Raw genomic sequence first — 13,477 nt, 5'->3', positions numbered from 1 at the left:
GTGTGTATGTGTGTGTATGTTAGTGTGTGTGTGTATGTTAGTGTGTGTATGTATGTTAGTGTGTGTATGTGTGTGTTAGTGTGTGTGGGTGTATGTTTGTGTCTGTGTGTGTGTGTGTGTGTGTGTATGTTTGTGTGTGTGTGTATGTTAGTGTGTGTGTATGTTTGTGTGTGTGTGTGTGTGTATGTTAGTGTGTGTGTGTATGTGTGTGTATGTTTGTGCGTGTGTGTATGTTAGTGTGTGTGTGTGTGTGTATGTTAGTGTGTGGGTGTATGTTAGTGTGTGTGTGTGTATGTTAGTGTGTGTGTGTGTGTATGTTAGTGTGTGTGTATGTGTATGTTAGTGTGTGTGGGTGCATGTTAGTGTGTGTGTATGTTAGTGTGTGTGTGTATGTTAGTGTGTGTGTGTGTATGTTAGTGTGTGTGTATGTTAGTGTGTGTGTATGTTAGTGTGTGTATGTGTATGTTAGTGTGTGTGGGTGTATGTTAGTGTGTGTGTGTGTGTGTGTATGTTAGTGTGTGTGTGTGTATGTTAGTGTGTGTGTGTGTATGTTAGTGTGTGTCTGTGTATGTTAGTGTGTGTGGGTGTATGTTTGTGTGTGTGTGTATGTTTGTGTGTGTGTGTATGTTTGTGTGTGTGTGTATGTTAGTGTGTGTGGGTGTATGTTAGTGTGTGGGTGTATGTTAGTGTGTGTGGGTGTATGTTAGTGTGTGTGTATGTTAATGTGTCTGTGTGTATGTTAGTGTGTGTGGGTGTATGTTAGTGTGTGTGGGTGTATGTTAGTGTGTGTGAGTGTATGTCAGTGTGTCTGTGTGTATGTTAGTGTGTGTGGGTGTATGTTTGTGTGTATGTGTATGTGTTAGTGTGTGTGTGTGTGTATGTGTTAGTGTGTGTGTGTGTGTATGTTAGTGTGTGTGTGTGTATGTTAGTGTGTCTGTGTGTATGTTAGTGTGTGTCTGTGTATGTTAGTGTGTGTGTGCGTATGTTAGTGTGTGTGTGTGTATGTTAGTGTGTGTGAGTGTATGTCAGTGTGTCTGTGTGTATGTTAGTGTGTGTGGGTGTATGTTTGTGTGTATGTGTATGTGTTAGTGTGTGTGTGTGTGTATGTGTTAGTGTGTGTGTGTGTGTATGTTAGTGTGTGTGTGTGTATGTTAGTGTGTCTGTGTGTATGTTAGTGTGTGTCTGTGTATGTTAGTGTGTGTGTGCGTATGTTAGTGTGTGTGTGTGTATGTTAGTGTGTGTGTGTGTGTATGTGTATGTTAGTGTGTGTGTGTGTGTATGTTAGTGTGTGTGTGTATGTTAGTGTGTGTGTGTGTGTGTATGTGTATGTTAGTGTGTGTGTGTGTGTATGTTAGTGTGTGTGTGTATGTTAGTGTGTGTGTGTATGTTAGTGTGTGTATGTGTATGTTAGTGTGTGTATGAGTATGTTAGTGTGTGTATGTGTATGTTAGTGTGTGTGTGTGTGTATGTTAGTGTGTGTGTGTGTGTATGTTAGTGTGTGTGTGTGTATGTTAGTGTGTGTGGGTGTATGTTAGTGTGTGTGTATGTTAGTGTGTGTGGGTGTATGTTAGTGTGTGTGGGTGTATGTTAGTGTGTGTGTGTGTGTATGTTAGTGTGTGTGTGTATGTTAGTGTGTGTGTGTGTATGTTAGTGTGTGTGTGTATGTTAGTGTGTGTGTGTGCGTGTATGTTAGTGTGTGTATGTGTATGTTAGTGTGTGTGGGTGTACGTTAGTGTGTGTGTGTATGTTAGTGTGTGTGTGTATGTTAGTGTGTGTGTGTGTATGTTAGTGTGTGTATGTGTATGTTAGTGTGTGTGGGTGTATGTTAGTGTGTGTGTGTGTATGTTAGTGTGTGTATGTATGTTAGTGTGTGTATGTGTGTGTTAGTGTGTGTGGGTGTATGTTTGTGTCTGTGTGTGTGTGTGTGTGTGTGTGTGTATGTTTGTGTGTGTGTGTATGTCAGTGTGTGTGTATGTGTGTGTATGTTAGTGTGTGTGTGTATGTTAGTGTGTGTATGTATGTTAGTGTGTGTATGTGTGTGTTAGTGTGTGTGGGTGTATGTTTGTGTCTGTGTGTGTGTGTGTGTGTGTATGTTTGTGTGTGTGTGTATGTTAGTGTGTGTGTATGTTTGTGTGTGTGTGTGTGTGTATGTTAGTGTGTGTGTGTATGTGTGTGTATGTTTGTGCGTGTGTGTATGTTAGTGTGTGTGTGTGTGTGTATGTTAGTGTGTGGGTGTATGTTAGTGTGTGTGTGTGTATGTTAGTGTGTGTGTGTGTGTATGTTAGTGTGTGTGTATGTGTATGTTAGTGTGTGTGGGTGCATGTTAGTGTGTGTGTATGTTAGTGTGTGTGTGTATGTTAGTGTGTGTGTGTGTATGTTAGTGTGTGTGTATGTTAGTGTGTGTGTATGTTAGTGTGTGTATGTGTATGTTAGTGTGTGTGGGTGTATGTTAGTGTGTGTGTGTGTGTGTGTATGTTAGTGTGTGTGTGTGTATGTTAGTGTGTGTGTGTGTATGTTAGTGTGTGTCTGTGTATGTTAGTGTGTGTGGGTGTATGTTTGTGTGTGTGTGTATGTTTGTGTGTGTGTGTATGTTTGTGTGTGTGTGTATGTTAGTGTGTGTGGGTGTATGTTAGTGTGTGGGTGTATGTTAGTGTGTGTGGGTGTATGTTAGTGTGTGTGTATGTTAATGTGTCTGTGTGTATGTTAGTGTGTGTGGGTGTATGTTAGTGTGTGTGGGTGTATGTTAGTGTGTGTGAGTGTATGTCAGTGTGTCTGTGTGTATGTTAGTGTGTGTGGGTGTATGTTTGTGTGTATGTGTATGTGTTAGTGTGTGTGTGTGTGTATGTGTTAGTGTGTGTGTGTGTGTATGTTAGTGTGTGTGTGTGTATGTTAGTGTGTCTGTGTGTATGTTAGTGTGTGTGGGTGTATGTTAGTGTGTGTGTGTGTATGTTAGTGTGTGTGTGTATGTTAGTGTGTGTGTGTATGTTAGTGTGTGTGTATGTTAGTGTGTGTGTGTGTGTGTGTATGTTAGTGTGTGTATGTGTATGTTAGTGTGTGTGGGTGTATGTTAGTGTGTGTGTGTATGTTAGTGTGTGTGTGTATGTTAGTGTGTGTGTGTGTGTATGTTAGTGTGTGTATGTGTATGTTAGTGTGTGTGGGTGCATGTTAGTGTGTGTGTGTATGTTAGTGTGTGTGTGTATGTTAGTGTGTGTGTGTATGTTAGTGTGTGTGTGTATGTGTATGTTAGTGTGTGTATGTGTATGTTAGTGTGTGTGGGTGTATGTTAGTGTGTGTGGGTGTATGTTTGTGTCTGTGTGTGTGTGTGTGTATGTTTGTGTGTGTGTGTATGTTAGTGTGTGTGTATGTTTGTGTGTGTGTGTATGTTAGTGTGTGTGTATGTTTGTGTGTGTGTGTATGTTAGTGTGTGTGTGTGTATGTTAGTGTGTGTGGGTGTTTGTTAGTGTGTGTGTGTATGTTAGTGTGTGTGTGTATGTGTATGTTAGTGTGTGTATGTGTATGTTTATGTTAGTGTGTGTGGGTGTATGTTAGTGTGTGTGGGTGTATGTTAGTGTGTGTGTGTATGTTAGTGTGTGTGTGTATGTTAGTGTGTGTGTGTGTATGTTAGTGTGTGTGTATGTTAGTGTGTGTATGTGTATGTTAGTGTGTGTGGGTGTATGTTAGTGTGTGTGGGTGTATGTTTGTGTGTGTGTGTGTGTGTATGTTTGTGTGTGTGTGTATGTTAGTGTGTGTGGGTGTATGTTAGTGTGTGGGTGTATGTTAGTGTGTGTGTGTATGTTAGTGTGTGTGGGTGTATGTTAGTGTGTGTGTATGTTAGTGTGTGTGTATGTTAGTGTGTGTGTGTGTATGTTAGTGTGTGTGGGTGTATGTTAGTGTGTGTGTGTGTATGTCAGTGTGTCTGTGTGTATGTTAGTGTGTGTGGGTGTATGTTTGTGTGTATGTGTATGTTAGTGTGTGTGTGTGTATGTGTTAGTGTGTGTGTGCGTATGTATGTTAGTGTGTGTGGGTGTATGTTTGTGTCTGTGTGTGTGTGTGTGTGTATGTTTGTGTGTGTGTGTATGTTAGTGTGTGTGTATGTTTGTGTGTGTGTGTGTGTGTGTATGTTTGTGCATGTGTGTATGTTAGTGTGTGTGTGTGTGTGTATGTTAGTGTGTGGGTGTATGTTAGTGTGTGTGTGTGTGTATGTTAGTGTGTGTGTATGTGTATGTTAGTGTGTGTGGGTGTATGTTAGTGTGTGTGTGTATGTTAGTGTGTGTGTGTGTGTATGTTAGTGTGTGTGTGTGTATGTTAGTGTGTGTGTGTGTATGTTAGTGTGTGTGTATGTTAGTGTGTGTGTGTGTATGTTAGTGTGTGTGGGTGTATGTTAGTGTGTGTGTGTATGTTAGTGTGTGTGTGTGTGTGTATGTTAGTGTGTGTGTATGTTAGTGTGTGTGTGTATGTTAGTGTGTGTCTGTGTATGTTAGTGTGTGTGGGCGTATGTTTGTGTGTGTGTGTACGTTTGTGTGTGTGTGTATGTTAGTGTGTGTGGGTGTATGTTAGTGTGTGTGGGTGTATGTTAGTGTGTGTGTATGTTAGTGTGTGTGTGTATGTTAGTGTGTGTGTGTGTATGTTAGTGTGTGTGTGTGTATGTTAGTGTGTGTGGGTGTATGTTAGTGTGTGTGTGTATGTTAGTGTGTGTGTGTGTGTGTGTATGTTAGTGTGTGTGTGTGTGTGTATGTTAGTGTGTGTGTGTGTGTATGTTAGTGTGTGTGGGTGTGTATGTTAGTGTGTGTGTGTATGTTAGTGTGTGTGGGTGTGTGTATGTTTGTGTGTGTGTGTATGTTAGTGTGTGTGGGTGTATGTTAGTGTGTGTGTGTATGTTAGTGTGTGTGGGTGTATGTTAGTGTGTGTGTGTGTGTATGTTAGTGTGTGTGTGTGTGTGTATGTTAGTGTGTGTGTGTGTGTATGTTAGTGTGTGTGGGTGTGTATGTTAGTGTGTGTCTGTGTGTATGTTAGTGTGTGTGTATGTTAGTGTGTGTGTGTGTGTATGTTAGTGTGTGTGTGTGTGTGTATGTTAGTGTGTGTGGGTGTGTATGTTAGTGTGTGTCTGTGTGTATGTTAGTGTGTGTGTATGTTAGTGTGTGTGTGTATGTTAGTGTGTGTGTGTGTGTATGTTAGTGTGTGTGGGTGTGTATGTTAGTGTGTGTGGGTGTGTATGTTAGTGTGTGTGGGTGTGTATGTTAGTGTGTGTCTGTGTGTATGTTAGTGTGTGTGTATGTTAGTGTGTGTGTGTATGTTAGTGTGTGTGTGTGTGTATGTTAGTGTGTGTGGGTGTGTATGTTAGTGTGTGTCTGTGTGTATGTTAGTGTGTGTGTATGTTAGTGTGTGTGGGTGTGTATGTTAGTGTGTGTCTGTGTGTATGTTAGTGTGTGTGTATGTTAGTGTGTGTGTGTATGTTAGTGTGTGTGTGTGTGTATGTTAGTGTGTGTGGGTGTGTATGTTAGTGTGTGTGGGTGTGTATGTTAGTGTGTGTCTGTGTGTATGTTAGTGTGTGTGTATGTTAGTGTGTGTGTGTATGTTAGTGTGTGCGTGTGTGTATGTTAGTGTGTGTGTGTGTGTATGTTAGTGTGTGTGTGGGTGTGTATGTTAGTGTGTGTGTGTGTGTGTATGTTAGTGTGTGTGTATGTTAGTGTGTGTGGGTGTGTATGTTAGTGTGTGTGGGTGTGTGTGTATGTTAGTGTGTGTGTGTGTGTGTATGTTAGTGTGTGTGGGTGTGTATGTTAGTGTGTGTGGGTGTGTGTGGATGTTAGTGTGTGTGTGTATGTTAGTGTGTGTGGGTGTGTATGTTAGTGTGTCTGTGTGTATGTTAGTGTGTGTGTGTGTATGTTAGTGTGTGTGTGTGTATGTTAGTGTGTGTGGGTGTGTATGTTAGTGTGTCTGTGTGTATGTTAGTGTGTGTGGGTGTATGTTAGTGTGTGTGGGTGTGTATGTTAGTGTGTGTGTGTGTGTATGTTAGTGTGTCTGTGTGTATGTTAGTGTGTGTGTGTGTATGTTAGTGTGTGTGGGTGTGTATGTTAGTGTGTGTCTGTGTGTATGTTAGTGTGTGTGTATGTTAGTGTGTGTGTGTATGTTAGTGTGTGTGTGTGTGTATGTTTGTGTGTGTGTGTATGTTAGTGTGTGTGGGTGTGTATGTTAGTGTGTGTCTGTGTGTATGTTAGTGTGTGTGTATGTTAGTGTGTGTGTGTATGTTAGTGTGTGTGTGTGTGTATGTTAGTGTGTGTGTGTATGTTAGTGTGTGTGGGTGTGTATGTTAGTGTGTGTGGGTGTGTGTGTATGTTAGTGTGTGTGTCTGTGTGTATGTTAGTGTGTGTGGGTGTGTATGTTAGTGTGTCTGTGTGTATGTTAGTGTGTCTGTGTGTATGTTAGTGTGTGTGTGTATGTTAGTGTGTGTGTGTGTATGTTAGTGTGTGTGTGTGTATGTTAGTGTGTGTGGGTGTGTATGTTAGTGTGTCTGTGTGTATGTTAGTGTGTGTGGGTGTATGTTAGTGTGTGTGGGTGTGTATGTTAGTGTGTGTGTGTGTGTATGTTAGTGTGTCTGTGTGTATGTTAGTGTGTGTGTGTGTGTATGTTAGTGTGTGTGGGTGTGTATGTTAGTGTGTGTCTGTGTGTATGTTAGTGTGTGTGTATGTTAGTGTGTGTGTGTATGTTAGTGTGTGTGTGTGTGTATGTTTGTGTGTGTGTGTATGTTAGTGTGTGTGGGTGTGTATGTTAGTGTGTGTCTGTGTGTATGTTAGTGTGTGTGTATGTTAGTGTGTGTGTGTATGTTAGTGTGTGTGTGTGTGTATGTTAGTGTGTGTGTGTATGTTAGTGTGTGTGTGTGTGTATGTTAGTGTGTGTGGGTGTGTATGTTAGTGTGTGTGGGTGTGTATGTTAGTGTGTGTCTGTGTGTATGTTAGTGTGTGTGTATGTTAGTGTGTGTGTGTATGTTAGTGTGTGTGTGTGTGTATGTTAGTGTGTGTGGGTGTGTATGTTAGTGTGTGTCTGTGTGTATGTTAGTGTGTGTGGGTGTGTATGTTAGTGTGTGTGGGTGTGTATGTTAGTGTGTGTCTGTGTGTATGTTAGTGTGTGTGTATGTTAGTGTGTGTGTGTATGTTAGTGTGTGTGTGTGTGTATGTTAGTGTGTGTGGGTGTGTATGTTAGTGTGTGTGGGTGTGTATGTTAGTGTGTGTCTGTGTGTATGTTAGTGTGTGTGTGTGTTAGTGTGTGTGTGTATGTTAGTGTGTGCGTGTGTGTATGTTAGCGTGTGTGTGGGTGTGTATGTTAGTGTGTGTGTGTGTATGTTAGTGTGTGTGTATGTTAGTGTGTGTGGGTGTGTATGTTAGTGTGTGTGGGTGTGTGTGTATGTTAGTGTGTGTGTGTGTGTGTATGTTAGTGTGTGTGGGTCTGTATGTTAGTGTGTCTGTGTGTATGTTAGTGTGTGTGGGTGTGTATGTTAGTGTGTCTGTGTGTATGTTAGTGTGTGTGTGTGTGTGTGTATGTTAGTGTGTGTGTATGTTAGTGTGTGTGGGTGTGTATGTTAGTGTGTGTGGGTGTGTATGTTAGTGTGTCTGTGTGTATGTTAGTGTGTGTGGGTGTGTATGTTAGTGTGTCTGTGTGTATGTTAGTGTGTGTGGGTGTGTATGTTAGTGTGTGTGTGTGTGTATGTTAGTGTGTGTGGGTCTGTATGTTAGTGTGTGTGGGTCTGTATGTTAGTGTGTCTGTGTGTATGTTAGTGTGTGTGGGTGTGTATGTTAGTGTGTCTGTGTGTATGTTAGTGTGTGTGTGTGTGTGTGTGTGTGTATGTTAGTGTGTGTGTGTGTATGTTAGTGTGTGTGGGTGTGTATGTTAGTGTGTGTGGGTGTGTATGTTAGTGTGTGTGGGTGTGTGTGTATGTTAGTGTGTGTGTGTGTGTGTATGTTAGTGTGTGTGGGTGTGTATGTTAGTGTGTCTGTGTGTATGTTAGTGTGTCTGTGTGTATGTTAGTGTGTGTGTGTGTGTGTATGTTAGTGTGTGTGGGTGTATGTTAGTGTGTGTGTGTGTATGTTAGTGTGTGTGGGTGTGTATGTTAGTGTGTCTGTGTGTATGTTAGTGTGTGTGGGTGTATGTTAGTGTGTGTGGGTGTGTATGTTAGTGTGTCTGTGTGTATGTTAGTGTGTGTGTGTGTTAGTGTGTGTGGGTGTGTATGTTAGTGTATCTGTGTGTATGTTAGTGTGTGTGGGTGTGTATGTTAGTGTGTCTGTGTGTATGTTAGTGTGTGTGGGTGTATGTTAGTGTGTGTGTGTGTTAGTGTGTGTGGGTGTTAGTGTGTGTGGGTGTGTATGTTAGTGTATCTGTGTGTATGTTAGTGTGTGTGGGTGTATGTTAGTGTGTGTGTGTGTTAGTGTGTGTGTATGTTAGTGTGTGTGGGTGTGTATGTTAGTGTGTCTGTGTGTATGTTAGTGTGTGTGGGTGTATGTTAGTGTGTGTGGGTGTTAGTGTGTGTGGGTGTGTATGTTAGTGTATCTGTATGTATGTTAGTTTGTGTGGGTGTGTATGTTAGTGTGTCTGTGTGTATGTTAGTGTGTGTGGGTGTATGTTAGTGTGTGTGTGTGTTAGTGTGTGTGTATGTTAGTGTGTGTGGGTGTGTATGTTAGTGTGTCTGTGTGTATGTTAGTGTGTGTGGGTGTATGTTAGTGTGTGTGGGTGTTAGTGTGTGTGGGTGTGTATGTTAGTGTATCTGTGTGTATGTTAGTGTGTGTGGGTGTGTATGTTAGTGTATCTGTGTGTATGTTAGTGTGTGTGGGTGTATGTTAGTGTGTGTGTATGTTAGTGTGTGTGGGTGTATGTTACTGTGTGTGTGTGTTAGTGTGTGTGGGTGTATGTTAGTGTGTGTGTATGTTAGTGTGTGTGGGTGTATGTTACTGTGTGTGTGTGTTAGTGTGTGTGGGTGTGTATGTTAGTGTATCTGTGTGTATGTTAGTGTGTGTGGGTGTATGTTAGTGTGTGTGTATGTTAGTGTGTGTGGGTGTATGTTACTGTGTGTGTGTGTTAGTGTGTGTGGGTGTATGTTACTGTGTGTGTATGTTAGTGTGTGTGGGTGTATGTTAGTGTGTGTGTATGTTAGTGTGTGTGGGTGTATGTTACTGTGTGTGTGTGTTAGTGTGTGTGGGTGTATGTTAGTGTGTGTGTATGTTAGTGTGTGTGGGTGTATGTTAGTGTGTGTGGGTGTTAGTGTGTGTGGGTGTGTATGTTAGTGTATCTGTATGTATGTTAGTTTGTGTGGGTGTGTATGTTAGTGTGTCTGTGTGTATGTTAGTGTGTGTGGGTGTATGTTAGTGTGTGTGTGTGTTAGTGTGTGTGTATGTTAGTGTGTGTGGGTGTGTATGTTAGTGTGTCTGTGTGTATGTTAGTGTGTGTGGGTGTATGTTAGTGTGTGTGGGTGTTAGTGTGTGTGGGTGTGTATGTTAGTGTATCTGTGTGTATGTTAGTGTGTGTGGGTGTGTATGTTAGTGTATCTGTGTGTATGTTAGTGTGTGTGGGTGTATGTTAGTGTGTGTGTATGTTAGTGTGTGTGGGTGTATGTTACTGTGTGTGTGTGTTAGTGTGTGTGGGTGTATGTTAGTGTGTGTGTGTGTTAGTGTGTGTGGGTGTGTGCGAGTCTCAGTATCTCTGCTCCTGCGTTTGTTTATCGAATTAAGGAGCAGCATAAATGAAAGGGTATGAATGTCAGTGCAAACCGAGGCTCTGCACCGTCCTCACTTCCACTCCCCTCTTGCCCGTTTGTGTCGTTTCAGACCCGGTTTTATTACAAGGGACGTCGGGTTCAGAATCCCTGGAAAGATGTACGGTCGGCCGAACTCCATTGGCCGCAGTTGGAAGGTGCTGGTGTGGCTTCCGGTGGCTCTGGTAAGTCTGCTGTTGTGCGACGCGCACCAGGGGACCCAGCCACACTCCATCAAGATTGAGGGCGATATCACCCTCGGGGGACTGTTCCCGGTGCATGGCAAGGGCCCAGCTGGGACCTCCTGCGGCGACATCAAGAAAGAGAAGGGCGTTCATCGCATGGAGGCCATGTTGTACGCCTTGGACCAGATCAACAGCGACTCCGAGCTGCTCCCCAACATCACCCTCGGGGCCCGGATACTGGACACGTGCTCCCGGGACATCTACGCCCTGGAGCAGTCCCTCACCTTCGTGCAGGCCCTCATCCAGAAGGACACGTCGGACATTCGGTGCTCCAATGGTGAGCCGCCCATCCTGCCCAGGCCGGAGAGAATCATCGGGGTCATTGGGGCTTCGGCCAGCTCCGTCTCCATCATGGTGGCCAACGTCCTCAGGCTCTTTGCAGTTAAGTCCAAATTTTGCAGGCGTCGGCCAAAGGGATAGCGCCCACGGGAGGTCCAGCGCGGGTGGCTGCGGAGCCTGGCTCCAATCGGCTCAGCCCCAAAGGGGTCAACAAGTCTGGTTCCCATAACGGATGAGGAGCCAGGGGTGGGGAGTGGGTTCGAGGGCTCGAGATCGGTCTCTGGTCGTCGGGGATCAGATCAGGATCAGGTTCGGGATCGAGCCCGGCGTCTCCGGTGACGTGAGGAATGGGGGATGATTGGAGGAGAGGTGGCTGATGGGAGAAGGGACATGCATTTTTGACGGCGCTGCTCAGGATTTCCGCACCCACGTCTTGGCCAATGGAGGACTGTTGAGGCATGGTTAACTGTTGTTATGTAGGTGAATGCAACAGTCCATTCGTGCACAGCAAGATTCCACAGGCAGCAAGCGGGAATTATTCTGCTTTTAGAGATGTCGGTTAATATTGTCCCCAGGACACTGGGGTGACTCCCCACCACTGCCCCAACCTCTGTCTCGTCTTCCAACAGTGGCCGTGCGATCTTTTACATCCATCCGAGAGGGCAGATGAGGGCCTCGGGTTTAATGTCTCATCCTGAAAGACGGCCCCTCCGACAGCGTGGCACTCCCTCAGTACTGACCCTCCGACAGTGCGGCGCTCCCTCATACTGACCCTCCGACAGTGTGGCACTCCCTCAGTACTGACCCTCCGACAGCGTGGCACTCCCTCAGTACTGACCCTCCGACAGTGCGGCGCTCCCTCAGTACTGACCCTCCGACAGTGCGGCGCTCCCTCAGTACTGACCCTCCGACTGTGCGGCGCTCCCTCAGTACTGACCCTCCGACAGTGCGGCGCTCCCTCAGTACTGACCCTCCGACAGTGCGGCGCTCCCTCAGTACTGACCCTCCGACAGTGCGGCGCTCCCTCAGTACTGACCCTCCGACAGTGCGGCGCTCCCTCAGTACTGACCCTCCGACAGTGCGGCACTCCCTCAGAACTGACCCTCCGACAGTGCGGCGTTCCCTCAGTACTGACCCTCCGACACCAGTGACTACAGCTGTCAAGTGAGTAACACCACAAAGACCGGGAGTGACAGTCGTGAAGACGGAGGTGAGGTTCTGTATCCGTGTTCAATGACCTCCGACTTCACTGGAGGGACCAGTATCAGTTGAAGAGAAGGAGGGAGCGGAGGAACAGGTGTCTAACTCTTGTCATGTTGTCCCTCCTCAGATCCCGCAGATCAGTTACGCCTCGACGGCTCCCGAGCTCAGTGACAATAATCGATATGACTACTTCTCCCGAGTCGTGCCTCCAGATTCCTACCAGGCCCAAGCCATGGTGGACATTGTCAAAGCCCTGGGCTGGAACTACGTCTCGACCATCGCCTCCGAGGGCAATTATGGGGAAAGCGGGGTGGAGGCCTTTGCCCAGATCTCGAGGGAGGCAGGTAAGGGGTTCACTGAGGCTGCCCACTCCTCGCAACAGCAGAGCGCGAGGGGAGAGAGAGTGGCGGACATCCCTCTCTCCTATAGGAACCTCACTCCCACTGTCAGGAACCTGACTCTCATCATCGGACCCTCACTCTCACCATCGGGACCCTCACTCTCATCATCGGGACCCTCACTCTCATCATCAGGAACCTCACTCTCACCATCGGGACCCTCACTCTCATCATCGGGACCCTCACTCTCATCATCAGGAACCTCACTCTCATCATCGGGACCCTCACTCTCATCATCGGACCCTCACTCTCACCATCGGGACCCTCACTCTCATCATCAGGACCCTCACTCTCATCATCAGGACCCTCACTCTCATCATCGGGACCCTCACTCTCATCATCAGGAACCTCACTCTCATCATCAGGAACCTCACTCTCATCATCAGGAACCTCACTCTCATCATCAGGAACCTCACTCTCACCATCGGGACCCTCACTCTCATCATCAGGAACCTCACTCTCACCATCGGGACCCTCACTCTCATCATCAGGACCCTCACTCTCATCATCGGGACCCTCACTCTCACCATCGGGACCCTCACTCTCATCATCGGGACCCTCACTCTCACCATCAGGAACCTCACTCTCATCATCGGGACCCTCACTCTCATCATCAGGAACCTCACTCTCATCATCGGGACCCTCACTCTCACCATCGGGACCCTCACTCTCATCATCAGGACCCTCACTCTCATCATCAGGACCCTCACTCTCACCATCGGGACCCTCACTCTCACCATCAGGACCCTCACTCTCATCATCGGGACCCTCACTCTCATCATCAGGACCCTCACTCTCACCATCGGGATCCTCACTCTCACCATCGGACCCTCACTCTCATCATCGGGACCCTCACTCTCATCATCGGGACCCTCACTCTCATCATCAGGACCCTCACTCTCACCATCAGGACCCTCACTCTCACCATCGGGACCCTCACTCTCATCATCAGGAACCTCACTCTCATCATCAGGACCCTCACTCTCACCATCAGGACCCTCACTCTCATCATCAGGACCCTCACTCTCACCATCGGGACCCTCACTCTCATCATCGGACCCTCACTCTCATCATCAGGACCCTCACTCTCACCATCAGGACCCTCACTCTCACCATCAGGACCCTCACTCTCATCATCGGGACCCTCACTCTCATCATCAGGACCCTCACTCTCACCATCAGGACCCTCACTCTCACCATCGGGACCCTCACTCTCATCATCAGGACCCTCACTCTCATCATCAGGACCCTCACTCTCACCATCGGGACCCTCACTCTCATCATCGGACCCTCACTCTCATCATCAGGACCCTCACTCTCACCATCAGGACCCTCACTCTCACCATCGGGACCCTCACTCTCACCATCGGGACCCTCACTCTCACCATCGGGACCCTCACTCTCATCATCAGGACCCTCACTCTCACCATCGGACCCTCACTCTCACCATCAGGACCCTCACTCTCATCATCGGGACCCTCACTCTCATCATCGGACCCTCACTCTCACCATCGGACCCTCACTCTCACCATCGGACCCTCACTCTCACCATCAGGACCCTCACTCTCATCATCGGGACCCTCACTCTCATCATCGGGACCCTCACTCTCATCATC

General features: G+C 46.1%; 1 protein-coding gene across 1 annotated transcript in view; it reads left to right on the top strand.

Annotated features, from left to right (window-relative positions):
- Positions 1-9,948: 9,948 nt before the first annotated feature.
- Positions 9,949-13,477, top strand: part of LOC137358320 (metabotropic glutamate receptor 6-like) — a 67,317-nt gene continuing 63,788 nt past the window's right edge. Inside the window, exons 1-2 of the mRNA XM_068024263.1 lie at positions 9,949-10,362; positions 11,591-11,807. Coding sequence (XP_067880364.1) covers positions 10,078-10,362; positions 11,591-11,807 — 502 coding nt within the window. The 5' untranslated portion in view covers positions 9,949-10,077. The remainder of the gene's footprint in view (positions 10,363-11,590; positions 11,808-13,477) is intronic.

The sequence above is a fragment of the Heterodontus francisci genome, chromosome 49 (assembly GCF_036365525.1).
Source record: "Heterodontus francisci isolate sHetFra1 chromosome 49, sHetFra1.hap1, whole genome shotgun sequence".
Taxonomy (NCBI): Eukaryota; Metazoa; Chordata; class Chondrichthyes; order Heterodontiformes; family Heterodontidae; genus Heterodontus; species Heterodontus francisci.
The sequence above is the reverse complement of the archived record's forward strand: the minus strand, read 5'-3'. Positions and strand labels throughout refer to the sequence as shown.